The sequence below is a fragment of the Medicago sativa genome, chromosome 4 (assembly GCF_051527215.1).
Source record: "Medicago sativa cultivar Bolivia chromosome 4, Bolivia_mono, whole genome shotgun sequence".
Taxonomy (NCBI): Eukaryota; Viridiplantae; Streptophyta; class Magnoliopsida; order Fabales; family Fabaceae; genus Medicago; species Medicago sativa.
The window spans coordinates 33,574,087-33,599,465 of NC_140752.1; the positions used below are offsets into that span (position 1 = coordinate 33,574,087).

General features: G+C 32.8%; 3 protein-coding genes and 1 long non-coding RNA gene across 11 annotated transcripts; 2 read left to right on the top strand and 2 right to left on the bottom strand.

Annotated features, from left to right (window-relative positions):
* Positions 1-1,603: 1,603 nt before the first annotated feature.
* On the top strand, positions 1,604-6,792 carry LOC146928896 (putative BOI-related E3 ubiquitin-protein ligase 3). Its single transcript, XM_085707154.1, has 3 exons — positions 1,604-1,615; positions 5,003-5,176; positions 6,073-6,792. Exons 1-3 carry the CDS (start codon positions 1,604-1,606, stop codon positions 6,562-6,564), a joined length of 678 nt encoding a protein of 225 aa, XP_085563280.1. The 3' UTR covers positions 6,565-6,792.
* Positions 6,793-11,102: 4,310 nt separating this feature from the next.
* Positions 11,103-12,166, bottom strand: LOC146928897 (uncharacterized). The gene is made up of 2 exons (XM_085707155.1): positions 11,839-12,166; positions 11,103-11,641 (listed from the first exon to the last, which is right to left on the bottom strand). Exons 1-2 carry the CDS (start codon positions 12,164-12,166, stop codon positions 11,103-11,105), a joined length of 867 nt encoding a protein of 288 aa, XP_085563281.1.
* A 211-nt stretch (positions 12,167-12,377) lies between these two features.
* LOC146928898 (uncharacterized) lies at positions 12,378-14,418 on the bottom strand. Its single transcript, XR_015005896.1, has 2 exons — positions 14,082-14,418; positions 12,378-12,655 (listed from the first exon to the last, which is right to left on the bottom strand). It is a non-coding gene; the product is annotated as an uncharacterized LOC146928898 (long non-coding RNA).
* Positions 14,419-18,173: 3,755 nt separating this feature from the next.
* On the top strand, positions 18,174-24,566 carry LOC146928899 (DNA photolyase). Of its 8 annotated transcripts, none has more exons than XM_085701075.1 (15): positions 18,174-18,456; positions 18,528-18,661; positions 19,313-19,472; positions 19,870-19,981; positions 20,110-20,413; positions 20,840-21,053; positions 21,212-21,301; positions 21,556-21,811; positions 21,968-22,077; positions 22,516-22,614; positions 22,699-22,746; positions 22,848-22,958; positions 23,077-23,167; positions 23,271-23,416; positions 23,975-24,566. In XM_085701075.1, exons 3-14 carry the CDS (start codon positions 19,314-19,316, stop codon positions 23,369-23,371), a joined length of 1,695 nt encoding a protein of 564 aa, XP_085557201.1. In that variant the 5' UTR covers positions 18,174-18,456; positions 18,528-18,661; position 19,313; the 3' UTR covers positions 23,372-23,416; positions 23,975-24,566. The 8 variants fall into 8 exon arrangements, with proteins under 8 accessions (XP_085557201.1, XP_085557202.1, XP_085557197.1 ...); XM_085701076.1 differs by having other exon boundaries at positions 23,982-24,566; XM_085701071.1 differs by having other exon boundaries at positions 19,323-19,472.
* Positions 24,567-25,379: the final 813 nt, after the last annotated feature.

Sequence of the window (25,379 nt, forward strand, 5' to 3'; positions counted from 1 at the left end):
TCTTTGGGAACTGTTTGAAATATGAGGATTATAGGTCATATTCAAACCTTGCATTGGTGATGAATTTTTAGGTCTATTTCACATTATTTTTGCTTGTTTTTTATGTCAATTTTCTTACTTTTGTTATGTTAGCTTTTACTTGCCCTATATCTTGTGCTACTAACATTTTCATCTCATGTTTCATACATTCCATAAGCATATCTCATCCTTCAACTTTAGTTTCATCTCTTGCACTTTAATTCTCATGCCAAGACTTAGAATGTAAAACCTAGGGTGGTGTATTTTACTTCATGCAATTTTAATTTCTTGCAAGACCATAGAATGTAAACTAGGGCATATGTAAAGGACAATGGACTCTAATGATGTACACCGACACGAGCACCGACACATGCACACACATTGCATGGATACTTTAGATGTATGCTTAGGGAATGTATGCTTTAGATGTATGCTTAGGAATCATGACACTTAGAAAAATTCTCTTTTCCAAAAAACATGAACAACTTCACTCAAATAATTTTCCAAAGAAACCTTGGGATCAAAATCCCATTGAATTTTCCCTTTGTTTTCTTAAATAAAAACCTTAATGAACTTTAATCATACTTAGACTTCTTTTTGCAAAATAACTAATTCCACCTCATATTTTCCAAATCTTATGCCCTTGAGGCCTCTCTCTCTTATTCTTCAAAATTCCATTTTCAAAATTAAAATCAACCAACAAAAACAAAAACATTTTTGTGGAAGAGAACTACATGGATTTTGATCCCTTAAAAGGGTATGTAGGCAAGAAGTCAAAACTTCTCCAATTCCAATAAAACAAAAATTCAAACACATTTCCCTCCCTCCAATTATTAACCTGGCAAACCCTTAGGTGTAAATAACACTTTCAAATAGCATTTAAAAATAAAGCGCGCGCGTAGAAAGTAAAGACGGTTCCTATAGGATACTATAGTCGTTATGGGTGCCTAACACCTTCCTATAGCGAAAACAACTCCCGGACCTCGATTCTCAAGGGTTTTACTTATTTTTTCCCTTCCCAAGAAAAAATGAGATATCAACGGTTAAAAAGGTTCAAACTTAATCAATGTTTGACACCCGAAAAACCAAAATAAAACATATTGAACCTTGCAGAATCGAAATTGGTAAGTTTGGGGGTCAAAAACTCAGATTTTGCATCACAGACCCGAAGAATATCGCTATTAGAGAAATATTTCGCTAATAGCAAAATTGCCCAGAAACCACTCGCCATTAGCGAAATGGCTCTGCCATTTCCCACTTGAAATGGCGTGTTGGCTTTCCTAGGGTCCCGTGGTGCAATCTGAGGGATTTTCTCGCAACGTTCATCAACCGTAAAACCCCCAACCACCATTTAATCAACACAATGTACATCGAACGATTTCTAATTATGAAAATCATGGCTAATCTTAACATATGCAACAAGGACGGCTTATGAGAGTTTTTATACGATCATGATCGGGTAGTGATAAACTAAGGATGGGAAGAACATAGAGCCTCGACTAAATTGTCGAGAACTAGAATGCTAGAAAGAATACTAAGTATGTTAAGAATTGAAGTGATCAGTGTAGTCTCTTCACACATGAACATGAATGATCAAGTAAGTAGTTTACCACTAATCGTGTAGATCACGGACCCGTGGTAAATGAGCAAGCATGTATAGGTTAAACCTTTTACGTGTGTATAAGATCAAGACTTTAAGTAAGATGTAGGTGTCGTGTCTCTTGCGATCCACGCAAGGTTGGGATCTCAAGAGGTTCACGCCAGGGGAACGGGATATGCTCCGCAAGGGGGGCCCGCACGACACTGATGGAGTCTGATGTACCTTAGCTAGGTTTTCATCGGTCATGTATGGGATTGTATTCGGGGTTACTCCACTCGATGCACTCCGTAAAATGAATCAAGATAATAATGTTTGTTCAACGTTAAGCTCTAACATAATGAATAAACATGACTATGTATGATTACGATATGATAATGATTACGATATGTTGTTGGACATGTACAGGGTTATACTAAGAGAGCAAGCTATGGAGTTACACCGTTGACGACCTTAGGTTTTCCCCGATCATCCGGTTTAGGATCGTGTCATGAATATGTTATGTTTAGGCCTTGATGCGTTTAGCGTACCTTGGCATAGCGGTCTTAGGTTCCCTTTAACCTCCATGACACGTATAATATAGGTCAAGACCTATATGACAAGTTAAGAAGAACCTACGACGGATCTAGTATGCACGACCGTCTAGGTTAGCATGATCCACACACGTATAATCAACCGACAGGTTATATTGTAGACACGTGGTGACCCTAGGTTTTCCCGAGGTTACCTATAGCCTAGGATTAGGTAGAACTCATTGAGACATTATGTCTCATCCCAATCCTTATTTGTTTCAGATCAACAGGTTGATTTAGAAAGAGTTAGCAAGCTTGTAGCCGGATGGATAATCAGCAAGTGTTCGTTCGTACCCGCTGCAGATTAAGGATGTATTTTCTATGTTTTGGACGAGTAGTATTGTATTGCTGATTGTACGAACGCATATTGTTGTATAAAATATTCATTCGAAGTATTTAAGTTGTAAATTTTAATGTATCCAGTACTAAAGATAATGCACATGCTAAACTTTCTAGATACGTTTAGTGTGGGCGTTACAATAGTAATTTATGAGAAGGTGGGGATGAAGTAGTTATCGAGCATTTGTGTCTAAAGGTGATATCTTCTCTACTTTAGAGGAATGCATCAAAAAATCCAAAGGTGTACTTATCCCCCCAAGCGAGAGGCTTTGCATGTTCGGTCGAGGCCAGCCCCTGAGATTCTCTCATGTAGGAGTTCTTCTTAGCATCCCGAGGCGAGATCGAAGTTTTGTTTTGATAACACTTGTTTATTTACCTCTCGATGAGTTATTCCTTAATCTCGCTCATGGCTAGTTAATGTCTAAGTGAATACACCTTTTCTGTCTCTCTTTTTTTAGATTTAACCTCGTGGAGATGGCTTCTTTAATAAGATCTTTTATATGAATCATTGCTTTCAAAGAGGGATTGCCATATTCTACTTGAGGCGTATTCGTTTATCTTGGTGAAGCCCCCTGAGCTTTTTACCCTAGTGTAATACATATCATGGGATAACGATATTTATGGATTTCCAATTTTTAGTGTTCATTGATGGTCGGATTAAGCAAGTGTACCAAATTATTTCCAATTTGTAATTGTGTTATGGAAATGGTATTGGATTTGGAGCGTGTGTGCGTGTTCTTTGCTTGTACATTTGTTATGTTTCTTTCTTTCTTTGCCTCCAATCTCATATTCAGAGTACGCCTCTATAAAAAATATGTCATTAAATGATTCTAATCTTTATTTTATTATATAATAATATTTAACATTTTATTAATATGGAATCTACCAAAAAAAAAAATTTCACATAGAATCAGTTAAGATTTTACAATTATATACCAAATATAAAAACCAATTTTTTTTTTTTATAAAAAGAATAGAAAGTGGTTTAAAACCCTTTTATTTATTTTTTAATTTAGACATTTTGATTTTCAATTTTTAATGATTTCTATACTAATTTTTTTTTGTGGTGTTTCTAAATTGAAATTTCCTAATATATATATTTTTGACAAAATCCTAATATATATATATATATATATATATATATATATATTTGAGGAAATATATTATTTAATTGTTACCCAATAAGATTATATAAAAAAAACATAACAAATATATCAAGTTATAATTGCACGTACATTTAATATAAATGTGTCTATACTATTTATTTTATTTTATTTTGTGATCAATATGTTCTCAATCAAATTTCACCGATAAATAATACTATCATTTAATCATTTGAATATTTATTTATTTTTTGTAATTTAATATATGAAATTTGTTTATATAGACAATTTCGAACTAAGTAACAATTTGTATACTCCTCTTGTAAAAAAAAACACAATTTGTATACTCCTTCAAAAAAAAAAACAACTTGTATACTAAATTCCCTAAAAAAAAAAGTTGTATACTAAATAATATGATCTTTTTAAAAATAATAATGATAGAAAGTAATATAAAAAAATAGTTTTTTTTTAAATTATAATTTGTTATTTTCATTTTTTAATGCTTTCTAAAGTGGAATATCCTAAAATATTTATATAGTAATGAATATATATAATTTTTAAATAAATGATTTATAACTTTTTTTAAAAAAACATAAAATATATATATAGAAACTTCCATATATAGCAAATATATATTAAATTTTTAGATAAATGATTTATAAAAATTTTAAAAAAAAATCATAAAAATATATATAGAAACTATTAAATTTTTAAATAAATGATTTATAAAAATTTTAAAAAAAATCATAAAAATATATATAGAAACTTCCATATATAGCAAAAATTGAACGGGTAGCTTCTAAGGTAAGAAAATGCCCTTGATACTCTATATATTTATATAGAAGGTGGCATATATCTTGAAATAATTGAAGAATTTCTTTTCCTTAAAAAAAAAAAAGGATTTTGTCAAAAAAAAAAGGATGAATTTCTTCGACTTACTTATGAAGAAAATAATGAAGGACTATGTCGGTGGAAAAGTTTGGAAATCCTATAATAACAAAAAATATTCATTGTCAAAAAAAAACAAAACAAAGATTCATATTCAGAAAATCAATTCTTTCCATTTTCAAATAAAAAAATTTAAATATAATAATATCTTACAGCTTTTTCCACACTCCTATTTAATGCCTAGAAACATGTAGTATAAATCAGTTAAGAAAGAAGAGGAAGAAAGTTATAATACACCACACGGATTCCTATTTTCTCTCTTTATTTCCATATCAAATTTTTTCAGTTACTATTTTTTTCCAGTCAAAATCTATGCATTAATTCATTTCCAATGACACTTTTTTTTTCCAATTAATTGATTAATTAATGTGTGAAAAGTCACGTTCATTCAAATACTATATATACCTATACACTAACGCTGCCAGCCACAAACAAAAACTCTTGTTCAAAACATGACAAATCTTGATCCCAATCTCCTTAATTCTGATTCAAATTCTAATGTCTATGCCACCACTATGTATAACAACAATCAACCTCAAACATTGCCAGATGAGTTTCAACAACAGATGGAAGAGGTTAATCACTTTATCACATCACAGGTTAGTTAGTTTTCCTTTTTCAATTTTCATACATATGTAACATATCACACTGTTTTGTATGTTATGCATAGAATATGTCCCAATAACTGTTATGTTTGTCATCCCTAAAAAAAAACTCTCATGTTGGTCTAGTCCATAGCTATGTCTTGATAGTGGGTGGTGAGATATCCCGGAGTAGGCCGTCCTTAGGTTTTCAAGAAAAAGATTTGTTGAATATGTTATGTGGAATATTTACAATGTCTGCCACTAAACGGGACGGGGTGAGATTTTAGATTTGGTCACTTAATTTGACTCGACTTGTCTCGTCCCGTTTTGAGCGGGCTTAGACGGGGCGAGCCGACCCGCAGTTTTTTACCGTGAAAACGTGGTGGCAAATAAGTATAGGTAGTGTTTTATACCATTTTCTTGATACAAAATAATGTTACGCCGCGAAAAAACGTCAATATGTCATTATGGCCGCAACAAACAGTAGAGAACACATTTTTTTGTCTCATTTTGTTTATGTTCATGTATATTTTAAAAACATTAAAATTTGAATTTAATAGTGGTTAATTTAGCTTTTAGAAGGAATAAATTCATTATAAAGTTAGAAAAATAACTACAGTTATTAAATTATGAAGACACAATGAGAAATCGAGTTATTATGCATTATATGATAATATAAATAACTTAATAAGATGTAACCAAAAAGTAAATAAATAACTTAATAAAATTCGTCCAACTATATGATTCCTTGACACTACAACGAACATGATACACGTAACTAGCGCAACTCAACATCCACATCAACCGAAATCGCGAAATTATTAACGAAATTATTAACGCGACCGCACCTGTTGTTTAAGACTTTGATATAGTCATATAACCTAATTAATTGGTAATTTTTGTGGTGACAGAACGAGCAATTGAGAATATTGGTGCAAGAGCAAAGAAGGCAACAAGTGGGGACATTATTGAAGAAGGTAGAATCGGATATGTTTCATATACTAAGACAAAAGGATGAACAAATAGCACAAGCGACAAAGAAAAAGTTGGAGTTGGAACAATTCTTGACCAGACTAGAGATAGAGAATCAAATGTGGCGGAGAGCTTCTCGGGAAAATGAAGCTATGGTTTTGTCCCTCAATAACGCCTTAGAACAGATCAAAGAAAGAACATTGGCTGTAGAAGAAGTAGAGTCATGTTGTGACATGAAAAATCATGAAGAAGAAACATGGGAAAACACAAGTTTAAACACAATTTGCAAATGTTGTTATTCACAAGAGTCGTCGTTTATGTTCCTTCCTTGCAGGCACCTATGTTCGTGTAAATCATGTGAACCTTCTCTCCAAACATGTCCTGTGTGCTTAATGCCAAAAAGATCTATTATAGAGACTCTCCCTTTCTAGGACCATGTTCATAACTATGTAAATGCTACAACCTCATGTTATTTTTGTAAGAGAATATGGATCACTGAAAAAGTTTATGTATTTGGTTTATATTTTTAATTAAATACATCAATTTTTGTTTTGTTGATTCATATGTCTTTTATAAAAAATCATCGGAGGTATTATTAGATTTACTTATATATGCTTAGGAGAAGGAGAGAATGACTAATTTCAATTACATTGTCTAGACTTTTTTGTTTCTTACTTTTGTTTCTTATTTGTATTTTGAGATATATTTGACAGCCTCATATTTTTGACAGCCTCATATTTTTACTAGCTAGCTAATAATTTGGGTAATGCACTAGTGTTTTTGAACTAATTTTTATACCTGTCATTTCTAGTAAAAAAAATTGATTGATTTTGACTCAAATTTTTAAGTTTGTATTTTTCCAAAACAATTTATTCTAGCCTCATTAATGACTTGAGTCCATTCACAAAATTTATAATATAATATTATGTGTGTTATAAAAATATAGATTAATGAACAGAAAGAGAGAAAAGTGAGAGAAGTCGTATTTTCTTCTATGTATGTTTCTCTTACAAAGCACCCTATTTATAGGGAAAAACAGAAGAGCATGGTAAGTGTAGTGGACATCCACTATAATATATTTATAACACTCCCCCTTGGATGTCCACTGAAGATATGTCTCATTAAAACCTTACTAAAATAAAAATCCATTGGGAAAAAAAATTCTAGTGAAGGAAAAAGAGTACAATATCCTTTTGAGTGTGAACTGCCTCGTTAAAAACCTTACCAGGAAAACCCAATTGGGATAAAACCATGGTGAAGGGAAAACGAGTGCAGAATACATTTATTTCTCCCCCTCATGAAGACAAATATCTCTTAGACGGCGAAGACCAATTCTTGATACAACTTTCTCAAATACATTACTTGGGAGTGACTTTGTAAAAACATCTGCAAGATTATCACACGAACGAATTTGTTGAATGTTGATCTCACCATTCTTTTGAAGATCATGAGTGAAAAAGAATTTTGGAGAAATATGTTTTGTTCGGTCTTCTTTAATGTATCCTTCTTTCAACTGAGCGATGCATGCTGTATTATCTTCGTAAATTATTGTTGCATCCATTCTTCCGGAGGATAAACCACAATTCTTTTGGATGTGCTTAATCATGGATCTTAACCAAACACATTCTCTACTTGCCTCATGTAATGCTAAAAGTTCCGCATGATTTGATGATGTTGTTGTTATTGTCTGTTTCACAGATCTCCATGAAATTGTTGTATCTCCACTTGTAAACAAATAACCTGTTTGTGATCTACGATGATGAGGATCTGACAAATAACAGCATCTGCATAACCAATTAATTCTAGTTTGGGTACTTTAGGATAAAACAAACCCATATCCATTGTACCTCGAAGATAACAAAATACATGCTTGACCCCTTTCCAATGTCTTTGTGTTGGTGAAGAACTGTATCTTGATAATAGGTTGACAGAAAAAGCTATATCTGGACGCGTATAATTAGCAAGATACATTAGTGCTCCTATTGCACTAAGATATGGTACTTCATGACCAAGTAGTTCTTCACCTTCTTCTCGATGTCTGAAAGGGTTTTTCTTTAAATCCAGGGATCTAACAACCATTGGGGTAGATAATGGATGAGATTTGTCCATGTAAAAATGCTTTAACACTCTTGTTATGTAAGCTTCTTGATGCACAAGAATCCCGCCATTTAGGTACTCAATTTGTAATCCAAGACAAAACTTTGTCTTTCCTAAGTCTTTCATCTCGAACTCTTTCTTTAAGCAATCTATGGCTTTTGGAAGCTCTTCAGGAGTTCCAATAATGTTTATATCATCAACATAAACAGCAATTATAGTAAATTCATTTCCAGATCTTTTCATAAAAATGCATGGACAAACAGAGTCATTTTTGTATCCCTCCTTTAGCAAATATTCACTGAGGCGATTATACCACATGTGTCCAGATTGTTTTAGCCCATAGAGAGACTTATTTAATTTTATGGAGTAGTCTTCCTAGATCCTGAACTATTTGCATTAGGCAAGTTAAATCCTTCAGGGATCTTCATGTAGATGTCACTATCAAGTGAGCCATACAAGTAGGCTTTAACAACATCCAACACGTGCAAATTGATCCCTTCATGAGCTATAAGGCTAATTAAGTATCTAAAAGTAGTTGCATCAACTACAGGTGAGTATGTCTCATCAAAATCAATTCCGGGTCTTTGGGAAAACCGTTGAGCAACAAGTCTTGCTTTGTACCTTGCAACTTCACCATTCTCATTGCGTTTTCAGACAAATACCCATTTATATCCAACTGGTTTCACACCTTTAGGTGTTCGGACAACAGTTCCAAATACTTTTCTCTTATTAAGAGAACTTAATTCTGCTTCAATTGCTTCTGTCCATTTTGGCCAATTTTCGCTTTGTCTACATTCTTTAATAGACCTTGGTTCTTGATCCTCGTTATCATTTATCACATTTAGCGCTATATTATATGCGAAAATATCGTCAACGTTGACTTCATGTCGGTTCCATTGTATTCCATTGGTGACATAATTTATTGAGATCTCTTGATTTTCATGTATTTCAGATATCTGATCAGGTTCTTCTGGAACTGAAATATTGATTATGTCAGAAGGCTCTTTTTAAAGTTTCTATATCCTCGTTTTAGATATCTTTTCTTTTAGCTCCTTTTCATGCGTGGTTCAGACTCATTTGCAATTTTAGATTGTCCAACAGGGACATCCATTTTTATTGGAACATTAGCAGCTGGTATATATGATTTAGTCACACTTTTTGGATCAGTGAATGCATTTGGTAATTGATTTGCTAAACTTTGCAAATGAATTATCTTTTGAACTTCCAGTTCACATTGTTTAGTTCGAGGATCAAGATGAGATAATGAAGATTCATTCCAACTGATCTCTTTCTTTAGCTGCATTTTCTCTCCCCCTAATATTGGGAAATTTGATTCATCAAAATGACAATCAGCAAATCGAGCTGTAAATAAATCTCCTGTTGTTGGTTCGAGATATTTTATAATAGATGGAGATTCATATCCAACATATATTTCCAACCTTCTTTGAGGACCCATCTTAGTGCGTTGTGGTGGAGGAATTGGAACATACACCGCACATCCAAAAATTCTTAGATGGGAAATATTAGGTTCTTGACCAGAAACTAATTTCAAAGGGGAAGAGCCATGATAACTTGTTGGCCTAATGCGAATCAATGTTGCAGCATGCAAAATTGCATGTCCCCAGGTGGAAATTAGGAGTTTACTTCTCATGAGAAGTGGTCTTGCAATTAACTTTATACGCTTGATAAATGACTCTGCAAGTCCATTTTGTGTATGAACATGTGCTATAGGATGTTCAACATCAATTCCAATGGACATGCAATATTCATTAAAAGCTTGAGATGAAAACTCAGAGGCATTATCAAGGCGTATTTTCTTTACAGGATAATCAGGGAAGTGAGCTATTATTCGAATTAGTTGAGCTAGCAATCTCGCAAACGCCTGGTTACGAGTTGATAATAAACAAACATGTGACCATCTAGTTGATGCATCAATTAAAACCATAAAATATCTAAATGGTCCACATGGTGGGTGTATTGGCCCACAAATATCACCATGTATACGCTCTAAAAATTTTAGAGATTCGTTTTCAATTTTCATTTGTGATGGCCGAATTATCAACTTCCCTTGTGAACAAGAGGTACATGAGAATTTATTAGATTGAAGAATCTCCTGGTTTTTCAATTGATGACCACAAGAATTTTTAATTATTTTTCGCATCATTATATATCCGGGATGGCCCAACCGGTCATGCCAAACAACAAATTTATTATGATTTGTAAACTTCTGGTTTACAATCACATGTGCTTCAATTGCACTTATTTAAGTGTAGTACAAACCAGAGGAAAAGGCAGGTAACTTTTCCACTACACTTATTTTATCCAAATTATGTCTCGTTATATAAAGATATTCAACATTTCCTTCATTTCTTGTTTCAATATGATATCCATTTAGACGAATATCCTTGAAACTTAGTAAATTCCTATGAGACTTGGGAGAATATAATGCATTCTCAATGTTTAAATTTGTTCCTCCACACAATATTACATTAGCTCTTCCGGAGCCTTCAATTATTTTTGAACTTCCAGATATAGTACTAACATCGGTTTGTCGCTTTATCAAAGAAGAGAAATATTTTTTATCCTTGAGAATTGTATGAGTTGTTCCACTATCGGCGAGACACATATCTCCATTATTGAGGTTAATGTTAATACTCATTCTATTTAAAAATGAACAAATAAGAGATCAGTATAAATGTAAGAATTAGATAAGCGTAATGACTAGCAATGAAGGTTGAAAGCGCACTTAGAAATAAATGCAACATAAAACTATAAAACTTTTATTATCATAAGATAAAAACATAACATAAAACCCTTTTATTATAGGAAAATAAAAAGGCATTCTTAAACATGATTATTTATTGGTGGGGTTCTATTTCTGGATACTTCCATCTCCAATGAGATGATCAATCTTTCCATCAGGATCAGCAAAGAAATCAGCAGCATCTAAGTGGGTAACATCCATATTACCGTAATCATCTTCATCATTTTCACATGCAAAATGAGTTTCAGCCTTTTTATCTTTATTTTGAAGTGATTGTTGGTAAAGATCAGCAAGATGCTTTGGCGTATGACAGGTACGACTCCAATGACCTTTGCCTCCATAACGATAGCAAACATTCTCATTATTTTTGCTGCTTTGACCAATCTCATTCTTTCCAATATTTTTCATCTTATGGTGAGAAAATGTGTTTTTGTTCTGGTGATAGAATGTGTTCCTGTAATCTCCATTGTGATTACGATTAAGACCACGACCACGTCCACGTCCACGACCATGACCTTGCCAATGACCACGGCCACGACCACGAGTTTGTCCATAGTGATCATGTGTTGCTACATTCACTTCTGGGAATGGAGCACTACCAGTGGGATGGGCCTCGTGATTTTTCATCAAAAGCTCGTTATTTTGTTCTGCCACAAGCAAGCAAGATATCAAGTCATAATACCTTTTAAAACCTTTTTCGCGGTATTGCTGCTGCAGGAGCACATTAGATGCATGAAAAATGGAGAATGTTTTTTCTAACATATTCGCATCAGTCACTTTTTCTCCACACAATGTCAATAGAGATGTAATTTTAAATACAACCGAGTTATATTGGATTACAGACTTAAAGTCCTATAACGCAAATGCATCCATTCGTAACGAGCTTTAGGAAGAATGACAGTTTTTTGATGGTCAAACCTTTCTTTTAAATTGTTCCAAAGAACTTTTGAATCTTTTACGGTAAGGTATTCATTTTTCAGATCCTGATGAAGGTGGTAACGAAGGAATATCATGGCCTTAGCCTTTTGTTGATCGGTTGTTTCGTTTCCTTCTTTAATAGTATCTCCATGACCTTCAACATTTAAATGAATTTCGGCATCAAGGGCCCAAGCCAAATAATTTTTTCCCGAAATATCAAGAGCCTCAAAATCAAGTTTTGAAAGGTTCGACATGATTCTATCTAGAATACAGAAAAGCATAATCAACATTTAATATATATATATATATATATATATATATATATATATATATATTTTTCACGACCCAAAAACACTTATCGTGACCGGCGCACGAACTAGAACAACTTAGTCCGGCAAGCCTATTGACAACACTTGACAAACTATAGTTTAAACAATTCTCAAATTGACTTTCACTTCAAGATAATAGCCACTAAAATTTCGACAGAGTATCCTCTGTATTTTTAACATTTCCAAGATTTTAATCCTGTTTAAGAACATGTATTCTCATTCAGAGTTTTAAATGACATATTTACATTTTTGTACATCTCATAATAACACATTCCTAAACTCCAAATAGCTGCAGATACTCTGATTCAACATATACATAAACAAAAGAGACATTCATCAAGGAAACCTACCAAAAGAATGACACTGGTATATCTTTAACTATGCTACAAGCTTTCTACGCACTTGACTTTAAATCTGAAAAAAATGTAAAAAGAAGGGGTAAGTCACAAAGACTTAGTGAGCAGACAACAACCACCACCAACTAGAAGGGAAACACACAAGAGCACGATTATTTTCTTCTCTCAAAATTTAATGTCAATTTACAAATCTAGTAGCCGTATAAATTTCTAATAATCCGCAACCGTTTATACGCATGAAAATCCACACTTTGTAAATATTTCCAATCAAATAGGCATACTTCAACGAAAAGTCCAACATCGTAAAAACATGAAGATAACATTACAAGCCTTTAAAATAAATTGCCGAAAATCAAAATAAAAGCTTTTAAAAATATATATTGCCGAAAATCTTGATTAAAGCCTTTAAAGAAATTATAGAAATCTCCATTTAGTTAAAATAAACAAAATGGGTGAATCGAGAACTAGCTCCATCTCGTTGATAGCCCTCTCCTCCTAATGGTGGCCTTTCCATAGGGGCGGCTCCATCTAACGGATAACTCTTTTCTCTCGACTCAAAACAAAATGTTTTTAAAGTATATCAAAATGGGTGAATCAAGAACTAGCTCCATCTCGTTGATAGCCCTCTCCTCCTAATGGTGGCCTTTCCATAGGGGCGGCTCCATCTAACGGATGGCTCTTTTCTCTTGACTCAAAGCAAAGTGTAAAACATTTTCAATTAGGGAGTTTACCTCTCATTGATAGCCCTCTCCTCCTAATGGTGGCCTTTCCATAGGGGCGGCTCCATCTAATGGGGTAATTCTACCTAATTGAAATTACTACTAGGTGCACCTAGGTCGTCGTCATTATATTCATGAGTTTCAAAACAAAATTCTCAAATGCCTCCAAAACCATATTTCACAATATCGAAACTTATATTCAAAATCTGTACCATCAAAACTCAATTAAAAATCTACCACTTGTGGTCATAAGTAAATTCAAATCAAATCCACGTCGAGTCCATATTAATACCAAAATCTTCGGAGAAAAAGAAAGAAAAAAAAACACAATTCCATAAACATATCAAAACTAGTTATTAGGACCATATCAAAACTAGTGCCCAAAATATATGCAATCAAATCTCTATTAATATATCCTTAATATATCCAAAACATTGAAAGTCACAAGTAGTGTCAAAGTGAGTATATATTAATATCGAAACTTCCCAAAAACATATATCTCAAAACCGTATTTCTCCATATCTCAAAACTCATGTCATAGTATATGCAATCAAACCTCTATTTTCAAATCATTTGCTCAATAATTCATAAATAAATTCAATAGAGACCATAATAATATTGATGACTTTAACTTAAGTATCAATGAGAAGAAAAATGTTCAAAGGGTGTGTTTCCCATTTTTATAAACACTTAAACATAGAAAATTATCAAAATATCAATAATATTAATAATGAAAATATGTGATAATGATAGTTATCAACTCACAGTTATGACGAATCAACTAAGTTTGCTCTCTAACCACTCCTGAATAAGCATCTGAAGCGTCCGGGTGTCATATCTCAAAGAGTCTCAATAGACAAGTTTTATGAGATGGGTATTCTTCTCCTTCCTTAAAGCACAAACCCTCAATCAAAATCCTACTTAATAACCCTTGTACTTGTGATAGCCTTTATTAAATGTGTAATTGAATTCAAGAGTGCTTGGCATGTTGAAGAAATTTGGGATCGAAAGAGAGAAGAATGAGTTATGGTATGGGTTAATGATGACAATGGAAATAGAAGCTGGAAGAAAGGGAAGGAAAATTCGAGAAAGAGAAGAATATGGGTGGGGTGGGGTTCGGTGGTTTTAGTTTATATTTTCATTTTATTTTATTTATTTATTTATTTATTTTTTTTTACAAAAACTTAGTACTATTATTCTTATATATATAATCAAAAACGGTGCGTTTCAATATTATGACAGAAATAAAAATACCATTTTATTTAATAGCAACGATTACAAAACATTATAATATTTTAATCTAAGTCTCTACCAAAACAAAAAGTAACCACACAAGCTAAGCCTAATAATGGTAAAATGCTAATTATAGCTAATCCTACAAAATCTTTTCCTAATTCTTCAATATGAGTGAAAATGATGAAGAACAAAATAACAACAAATAGAGTGATGCATAGGAGAAAGATTTTAGCCATTTTGAAAGTATGGGTAAATATTTTGAGATGTGAAAATTATGAATGAATGTGAGGTATTTATAGAGTGAATTTTGTAAAAATGACCGTTAATTTCACTGTTCATAGCCGTTGAAAACAATGTTCATGACCGTTGAAATCACTGTTCATGATCGTTGAAATCACTGTTCATGACCGTTGAAATAATGAGAAAAATATTTTAAGTGTTAAATATCATCTAAGTTAGGACATGATTTTGTTTTTCAAATGGTCTGCAATACCATTTTTAGTCCAGTCAAATGCTACAAAGAACTACACGCGGACAAAAGAAAAGAAGTAACACATGGGTTTTTCAATACCATTTTTTAAGTTGTCACACAAAGTCTCATGCATTTATTACAGGTTGCATTTTTCTTTCAAATAGTAAGCCTATGGTATAGTTTGGTGCAGAAGCATAGGTTGCTAAGTTTGAAAGCATGACATTCACATACAGGTTTCACACTTTGGTTAGATGACTTTGGTGTGAAAGGATCGCATAGCTTTGGTTAGTATCACTACTCGAAATTATCTTTCGTGATAATATAGTATATATGGGGTTTTAGACCTCCATTAAATATAAAAATTAGTATCACTACTCGAAATTATCTTTCGTGATAATATAGTATATATGGGGTTTTAGACCTCCATTAAATATAAAAGTTAGTATCACTACTTGAAATTATCTTTCGTGATAATATAGTATATATGAGATTTTAGATCACCACTTTAAATAATAATATCCATACTTATTATAGATCACTTGACGAGTTGCCGGTTTTCTATAACAAGAGGTAAAGTAATAATAACAATAATAGCCACTTTAGTTATAAATCACTTGACGGATTGCCGGTTTTCTATAACCGGGACAAATAATAATAATATTAAGATGATAAAGATAAATGATATACATAGCAATATTAAGTAATGATATTAAAGTGATGAGTATAGGTAACATACTTAGCAGTAGTGTAAACTTCCGGTAGAAACAATCGTGCTGATAACGTGTTATAAAAATATAGATTAATGAAGAGAAAGAGAGAAAAGTGAGAGAAGTCGTATTTTCTTCTATGTATGTTTCTCTTACAAAGCACCCTATTTATAAGAAAAAACAGAAGAGCATGGTAAGTGTAGTGGACATCCACTATAATATATTTATAATAGTGTGTTGATTGACTCACATTCTTTTATTTTTACTGAATTGGTTGATTCATGTCTAATCTAAAGGAAAAACTTAGCTGATGATTGGTACAAGAACTGACAATAATTTATAACATATTTTTTTTTTGTAGCAAGATGTGGTTAGCTATATATTTTTTGTATAAATATGAAAAATAATGAATAGACTAAAAAATATATACAATGCTTTGGTTGTGGAAGAGACGAATCTTCCATTACATCAAAACTTTTCCTCGTTAGACCAGAAAATCAGTAGAAGAGGCATGCATAGGAAAAATAAGAATACCCACAATGCTTTGTGAGACATAGATAATGCTTGTTTTGGTGGATTAAGTCCTCAAAGTTAATGAGGCAAAATTTATCTATAAGGAGAGGACTATTAGAAACAATTTGTTCTTTTTAAGGAGTAGCAACAGTTTGTTGTGAACAAGTATAAAATATTCATCCTTAAAAAAAAAATCATGTGCTTTTTCTTTTTTCCTTTCTTTATTTATTTAAGTTCCTTACGTCTTTTCTTTAGTTAAGCGTTTCACTAAATGTAGAAAAAATAATTTTTTTATAAACTAGAAGTTTATTTATGAAAAAGAAAAAACAAAAAATTGAGGCAACACAAACCTAACCCAATAGGAAAAAGATAAGAAAAAAAAATAAAAAAAAAACATATCATATTACATTACATGAAATTTGCATTCCGTTCCGGTGAGCTTAGTTCAAATTGTAATGACAATGCATAATACATGCATGGATCGGGGTTCGAACTTCGAATACTTCACTTCTTCATATTTAAAATGTGTGAGATCCAGCCACTAGGTTACTTGACAAAAAAAAAAAATAAAGTTTGCATTCCTATATTCTCGAATATAGTCATTCTCTATCACTAAATCAAGAACCGACAATACGCATATCAGGAAATGATTGCCTTGTTGATCATCTATTTGTTTTCAGCTTTTATCCTCCACCAAATTTGCAGCATGTTATTGTCCCGGAATATTATTCGTAGTTTCATAACATTTAACTTAGGTTTTGAGTTATATCTCATGTTCTAGGATAATTTCAGAGTATGTGTAATTTTTCCCTCCAAGAGTAGAACATCGTCTCACCTTGCATTTGCATGCATAAAATCTTCTGTGTCATGTTAAAATTACTCATTGGTTGGTTTGTGGGTATTATGTGCTTTTTCAACTCTTTAAAAACTGTTTTTGTGTATTTGAATCGAATCAATCTTCATACGCTGCCCAAATTCAGATTTAGTTATCTAAATCGATCGAGTCCATTTGTGAATTGATTCAGACAATGCATTTTTGAAAAAATTCAACAAAATTTTACACTATATACTCACACCTATAAATAAAACTTAACCTCATTTGACCCATCTCATTAAATTCATTAATTACCTTTCTCTCTACTCTCCTTCTCTAAAAAAACATAAACAAAAGCTTTCTTCATCAAGATCCAAAACTATATAATTAATAAATGTGTTTTAGTAAATTAAACATATTTTACCATTAAAATCAATAAAACTAATCATTCTTTAACAATTGTATAAAACTTAAAAAGGACATCTAATTATATGAACCTATGTTTGGTATCAGGGTAAATTTCTGTTTAGAGTGGCGTTTGTTGAAACAAAATCACATCTGCACACTATTTGATGTAAATCTACCGTGATTTTAAGTAGCTGATAATTGAAACTTATACTTTAAAGTGGTTTTTTTTGCTATTATTTCAAACAAAATGTGATTTACAACCGCTCATCCAAACAATCACTAAATACACCAAAATCACAATGATCCACCAACACCATAATTTTTTAAAAGTTACCATTTACAACTTATACAAAATGAAGGTAGATCACCATGATTCTAATATACATACATCCTCTGGTCACTATTATAAGCAAAAATTTATATTTTGCATTCATTTAATAAATAATGTATATAGCCTTTAGTATATACCACATACGTCATTTAATGAATGAATCTAAAAATCAAATCTTTGCTTATATTAATGACCAGAGGATGTACCATGGTGGTGGGTATGAATAACATTCATCTTTTTCAAACGGGTAGTGCAATGCAAACAGTGAAGTAGTGAAGTAGTGACGTGGATTATTTTGGTGAACAAAATTTGTATTCAATTTTCTCCGCCACAAATATTACATTCCCCAAAAATCCACCACTTCCTTCCCTTTACCAAACCCAAACATTTGTACCCATATCTTCGTGTTACTCCCTCACCGCTATCCATGACGACTCTCCTCACTTTCCCGCATTTTCCTTCCAATTTTCCCTCACTTTCCCGCTTCCCTAACAACCGCTTCTCTCCACCTCGCCGTCTCTGTTCAACGCCAACTGACACTGCCATTGTATGGTTCAAACACGATCTCCGAACAGACGATCACCCTGGACTCCTCACTGCAGCTTCCAATTTTCAATCCCTAGTTCCAATTTATGTATTCGATCACCGCATTCTTTCGAGTAAGTATCAAACTTCATCGAAGTGTTGGAAACTGACTCACTCTATTGATGGTGTTTTGCTTGCTCTGCAGGGTTTTCTGATGAAATGCTGGAACTTGTTGTGTTCGCTGTTCGAGATTTGAGGAAGTCGTTGAAAGGTCGTGGTTCTAATCTCATGATTAAGTTTGGTAATGCTGAGAATGTGATACACCAGCTTGCTACTCAGGTACTTAGTTTTATGGTAATGTTTGGATGAATTGCTTAGTTAAGTGTTTATGCATAAGCTATTTCCATAACAAAATAGCTTAACGGTTTTGACATAAGTTATAAGCTGTTTTTATAAGCTATCATGAAGAGCCTGTGGAAATAGATTGAAAACAGCTTATGGACGTAAGTTGTTTTCATAAGTTTTCTCAGATAGTCTCACAAGTGGTTAGACCAGTAGTTAAGTTCAAAGTAGTCAATTCAAAGGTACCCTAAGTATTAGTTCTTTCAGCAATTTTTTGTTACTATTTATCTCTCATATTTAAAAATTCAAAGTGACATTGGCCGTTTTTTTTGTCAATAATATCTAAAACTGTTAGATATAATCAGAGAAATATGTGAAATGGGATAAATATAATTAAAAGTCGGTGTCATAGGAAAAAGAAAAAAATTCATAAAAAAAAAAAAATACTGATTTCTTTAATATGTTTAAAAAACATGAGACCATCATTGACAAGGAAAGGCGGTAGTAGTTTCTTGATTAGTTAGAACCTAGCTTACTCAATGCATTGCAATCCATTGGCGCATGAGGATGTGAGGATATTTCATGTTTTTTCAAGCACTTGTTCCTTTTTACTTTTATCTTAAAACAAATTCAATTCATCGGTCTCAGGATGGAACAGGTCAAAGCTACTTGTGTATTTGCGGAACAAGAGGTGGAGTATGAGCTCTGCTTTATCATGGATGTTGTCAACCATCGTTTGAAATCGATCAAGGTTCCACAAGGCACTCCAAGGATTGAAATGTGGAAGACTCCCTTTTATGATGAAAATGTAGGTAGCTCGTTGGGAATTGATTGTGTTTGCTAATTCTAACATTTTTATTGGAGTGAACCACCAATTTATCTTAAATTGTAGGATTCGGTCTATTTGATCCTTAAAATTAATGAAACTCCAAAATAATTCGTTAAATAAAAAATCTTCAATCAAATTAATCATTTTGGTTGGGAGAATTTCAATTTTCAAGTTATCAACTTGAGTGATCATTTGAAATTTCATTAATTTTTAGATCAAATTGACCGACCTGTATAATTTCAAGGACTAAATTAGTGACTCTCATTTTCATTTGCTTGGTTGAGTTGATTAGGTAAGAATGTCAAACTTGTGTCATGGTGGTGGTTCGTTTGAGTACTTCAGTTATGTTTGATTGATCATTATCATTATCACACAGGTTCTGCAAAATCTGGCTGCATCATATGATGACTTTGAGAAACAACGGCTCCATGTGACTACACCACTTCAGCTTTCAACATTACCTGGTGCAGAAATGGAACTAGATTGGGGTTAGTTTGTGGATGGCTTTTCTTATCAGGATTCATCTTGTATTTTTTTCTCTCTACAAGATTATTGGATATGTTGATGCACTTTACGGTGTTTCCAAAAGTCATGTGATAATTGTTCACTGAATTAGGTGATATTCCTGTGTATGATGATATAATGGGATTTATGGCTAAGAACCGACATAAATCAAGAGATGACTGGAATTTGATCAAGGAGACATCAGGTGAAACCTTGTTAGGCAGAGAAATGCTGAAATCTAGTGAGAACAGGGAGAGAAGTTATAGCTTCAGACAGATTCAGTCAAGTGAACCAAATGAATCTGTGTTTGTTACACAAAAAGGAAATGTTGTTGGAGGTGGAACATATAATGTACTAAATGCATTGGCTGCATATTTGAGGTATTTGGAGGGAACGGCTCGTGATGATTGGCAAGAGTATGTAGTGATAACCCTCTTTCTAAGAGTCTGTTACTTTTTTGGCAAATTTCAGGTGTTTGTTTTAAATAAAACTATTTTCAATTATGAGAAAGCTTCATTATATTCTTTGTTTTCTGCTTCTTGTTTGTGAACTTTTGCTTCTATTTTTCTTTATTACATTGATACATTCTGTTTCTCCGTATCATTAGAAGGGCATACATTTCTGCTTCAATAAAAAGTGTCATGCATTAGTTTTGTTTAACGAGAACGGTGATATGTTTGTATTTTACTCATCTACTCTCTGTTTTTTTTCTTATTGCTTTTTATAACACATTCAACATATGTTTCATTTGCTGAGTTTCTAAATATACATCCTATGAAGTCATTAAGTTACATAAAAAAAGTACACATAATAAAATTTTGCCTTGCCTTAAATTTGTGCAGGGTACACGAAAAACTTCGTGCTTCAGAAAGTCGAAATGGAGCATCATTTATTGCACTATTTGGTCCTGCGCTGTCTTTGGGAATTATATCTAGAAGAAGAGTACACTATGAAGCTATCAAATATGAGAAAGAACGAAATGCAGGGTTCTTATCTCCCTTTGGATATTCAGCTGCCACCATTGCAGCAGCAGTTGAGGCTGTGTGTTCGAAGGAGGTAATAACTTTAACAGCTATGCTGTGTTAAGAGTACAAATTGATATTGTCTTATTGGTTTGGTTTTGTCTTATCTGTTATACATGGGCAGTTTCCTTGATCTTTGTTTTTTGTTCTCTTTTTTATCAAAGGAGTTAATTTAATTTTTTGGTTGGCTAGTGGTACTGGCTTTTGGCTTTGAGAAATCAGATAAATAATGATGGAAAACAGTCAACACGGGTATGGAGCTGGAATGGTTTTCTTGTTCAGGTATTGAATTGATTGGCTCATAGTCAAAAACTTAATTTACTATCACGAGAAATGCTAGGGACACATTCTCTAGTTCACTCTTTTGAACACACTTCTAGTAGTTCAAATTCACATTTGTCCCAACAAATTTATGTGGGACCCAAATGTATGACCAACATGATTTAGTGGACCCATTTGAAATAAGTTAAGAACTTGAAATACTTTTTACAAGCTAAACAAAAGTGCTAATTTATTGGCTAAACTGCTTTTCTCAGTATACAATTGCCGGTGAAGATGGTCCTGCTGTTCTTCTTGTACATGGTTTTGGTGCATTTGGGGAGCATTACCGTGACAACATACACGGTTTGGCTAGAGCTGGAAATCGAGTTTGGGCTATTACATTGTTAGGGTTTGGCAAATCAGAAAAGCCAAATATTGTATATACTGAGCTCTTGTGGGCTGAACTATTGAGAGACTTTATTGTTGATGTTGTGGGGGAACCGGTCCACCTTGTTGGCAACTCAATTGGTGGTATGATTTATAAACATATATTTGGTACACCTTTCTACAAAATAAATCTCTTCTTCACAAACATGCAGTGACTTTGGATCCAGCACAATTTTCTCACCAGCTTGTTCCTACTTCTGTTGATGTTTTTGATCATGTACATATTTTTCGCTACTCCAGGTTACATTGTTGCTCGAGTTTGGAGCGTTCTGATCAAATCCATTGTCTTGATAAACAGTGCTGGGAATGTTATCTCGAGAAATTCATCAACACCATTGTCTAAGCCAAGTGTAAGTGACAACTGACGTTCATACTACACTAGTAAGACATCGTTTTTTCTTTTCCTCTTCTTTTGCTGCCTGTCTGAAAAACAACAATTTGCTTTTTTTTTTTTTTTTTTTTTTTTTTTTTTTTTCCATTTTAAAATTTCCCCCTCCATTTTGTAAAATCTTCAATAGAAGTTGGCTTTTTAGAGTTTAAAACCTTAATATTTGCCTTAAGTGTATCATGACCGTATACTTTTTTGAATTGAAAGAACCACCCAAATGTGCATAATAATATGCTGTTAAATGAATCTTAAAGTTGGAATTATGTAAATTTCTCCTGACATTTAATTAGACAATATTTGTTGCTTAGTATGAGTACAACATAATTAGATTTTTATTTGACAAACATAATTAAATGATTTTATCTAAGATTTTCTTTTCTATTTACTTGTTAACTTTCAGGATAGACAAACGTCAGTGACTTCATGGTTGGGTTCTCGAATTCTTTTGTTTTACTTGAGGCTAAGAATTCAAGACATTGTTAAGAAATGTTATCCAACAGTAAGTGTAATTTTTGTTGCAGATTTTTTAATCTTTTTGCATTGACATCGACAGTGCTTGATTTTGTGGCATTGTGCTTTGCAGAAGATCGAAAGGGCAGATGATTGGCTCATAAATGAAATGCTAAGAGCTGTATCCTCTAGTTTACTTCTATAATCTAAATTATTTGTATTGCACCAGGCTTCACATTCTAATATATATAACTCTTTTTGACATCTCCTTTACATATCAAGTCTTATGATCCTGGTGTGCCTGTGGTCCTGGAAAGCATCTTTAGCTTTAATCTTTCCATACCTCTTAACTATCTTCTTGAAGATGTCAAGGAAAAGATTCTAATTATACAGGTATTGTAACATGGATTTGAAATGTTGTGGGAAAACCAGAAAGATAGAATTAATTGATACTGAATGATAATTCTCTGGTTTAGTTTTATATATGCTGTTTTTTATTTCATTTTGTTAGGGAATGAAAGATCCAATTTCTGACTCCAATGCCACAGTGGCTATGCTTAAAGAGCATTGTGATGGTGTTATAATTAAGGAATTAGATGCTGGTAACTAAAATTTTATATATCCGTTCTATTATTTTTTATTTTAATAATAAAGTGCCTTAGCCTTTGTTTTAAATTGATCTTTTTCTTTTGCTTAACATTACAGGCCACTGTCCCCATGATGAAGTGCCAGAATCAGTGAATACTATCCTTTGTGATTGGATACAAAGGGTTGAAAGTAACATTTTAGCAGGGTTCCAAGTATAATCTTTTTGACGTCCGGCAACTGTACATAATGATTATAACAGCAGGGTAAATTATCCAGACTCCATTAATATACTAGTCCACTGCTATGCCTTCTTTACAGTTTGTTGATAAATGGACGCTGCACTAATCCTCAATTAAACTGAAAACAGGACATGGTACCTGGGCTTGTGCATATTGTGCTATAAAATTGTAGAATTAGCCTTCCAATACTTTAAAAAATATTCTATTGGTCTGTGCCTCCAATTTTCTTCATGTTTTACATCTTCTGTTGTTTCCCCCTCAGAACCTCACTTTAACGGAAAGACAGAAACTATCATGCACTAATACATCAATGATAATTTTTCTCATATAAAATAGATTCTATGTTCGTGTCATATCTTGATAGATGCTTAAATTACAAGGAAAACTGCCTGACTTTATATCTATAAGTGTGTTTAAGACTATGCACTAGTAACGTCTATAAGTGTGACATTAAATGAGTTCAAATTTTTAAAATAATTCGTGATTTAAAATAACATAGCCTAGCCTTAAAGCAATATTATGAACCTTCAACGTCAGATAAATTATCATGCTCACCATATCTAACTAAAATGTCATTTCTAGATATCAGATTATGATGGATGAAAGACCTTGTGATCCTAAATAAACGAATTTTCGATAATTAAGCTTATATTGAGAGATATGAATGGGATTGGGTTGATGGTACATATGAGGGGTTTCGTGTTGAGACTTGGTCCAAGGGAAGTAGACTCAAGGTCAGTATGGAGATGGCTTGAGACATAAGTTTGGGGTTTGTAGATTTTACACTGAGGATGTTTATGCTGGTGAATGGTTAAACTGACAGAGTCGTAGTTCACTTCTGGTGTTCATATACTTGTGATAATGGTAGAGATTTGATGGAGAGTTCAAGTGGGGATGTTAAGCATGGACTTAGCCACTATCATTTTAGGTATATTTTTCGAATCATTGAATTATAATATATCTGTATTCATTCATAGGACTGCCGACCCCACTTAGTGGGAAAAGGCTTGGTTGTTGTTGTATTCATTCATAGGACTGTTTTCACAGTTAAGAGTCTGCATTTTGTTAATTACATTTCGTTATAGTGTTGTATAATGTATTCATTGGTGGTGTGGTGTTTAGGAAGAGGGACCAATAAAAAAGGAGAATATAAAACACGCTTTCCTTTACCAAATGAATATATATTTTTTTTTTCTTTGTTGTCTTGATCAATTTTGGGATCTGGGATTGGTTTGTTGATTTGAGTAGTTGGCTCAGCTTGGCCCTATGTTAGGTTGAATATATATGGATGCATAAAGGGAAATGATAAACATGAACTCAAGTGAATCAATTCCCAGTTGGCTGGTGGGTTTTGACACATGTTGAGGGCATGTGTGTTTTGTTTGTTAAGAATATAGCATATACAGATGAATGACTAAGGTGTAGAGAAACTGAAATATTCTTCAAAAGTGTATATAGCATAATATTGTAGAGCAATATGGTCCTAAGACTCGGTTTAGATTCAAAGGTAATGTATGCCTCTTTAAGCTAGTCTCAAAGCACAAATGCTTTTCTAAATTCCTTGCGAGAGGCTAAGTCTATGACTTTGAACTTTAACCTCTGGAACACATAACAGCTCAGAATGTTGTGCTGTTATGCAATTTGATTTTAATTTACTTGCTGTTAATTTAAGTTTGGTTACTATATCGTTTTCTCTTTAATTAATATACTTAAATACTTAATATGGGCTGGTAAAAACAAAATGACTCTATTTAATGTGCCCCTTGATAAATAACTTGTTGACCATCAGCAAGAATTCATATTGCAGAATAATAGAAGTTTCTGTTTCTGAATTGATATGATTTAGTTTGATAAGATCTTTAAAGCTACAAAGACAAATTATGGTTATTAGTTTTTAAACAAAATATATTAGTGTCATGAGTTTTATAACGTTGTAATTTGATGGGTCTGCAAAAATTAAAAAAATAACAAAAATGGTGATGGTGAG

Excerpts from the sequence above, each read along its gene's own strand:
- LOC146928897 (XM_085707155.1), bottom strand. The coding sequence starts at position 12,166 with ATGTCGAACCTTTCAAAACTTGATTTTGAGGCTCTTGATATTTCGGGA. Across the intron at positions 11,642-11,838 it reads TTTGCGTTATAGGACTTTAA|AACAAAATAACGAGCTTTTG; the intron begins GTCTGTAATCCA and ends TGCTTGTGGCAG.
- LOC146928896 (XM_085707154.1), top strand. Across the intron at positions 5,177-6,072 it reads ATCACTTTATCACATCACAG|AACGAGCAATTGAGAATATT; the intron begins GTTAGTTAGTTT and ends TTGTGGTGACAG.
- LOC146928899 (XM_085701071.1), top strand. The coding sequence starts at position 18,225 with ATGACGACTCTCCTCACTTTCCCGCATTTTCCTTCCAATTTTCCCTCA. Across the intron at positions 19,473-19,869 it reads CTCCCTTTTATGATGAAAAT|GTTCTGCAAAATCTGGCTGC; the intron begins GTAGGTAGCTCG and ends ATTATCACACAG. Across the intron at positions 19,982-20,109 it reads AGAAATGGAACTAGATTGGG|GTGATATTCCTGTGTATGAT; the intron begins GTTAGTTTGTGG and ends TCACTGAATTAG.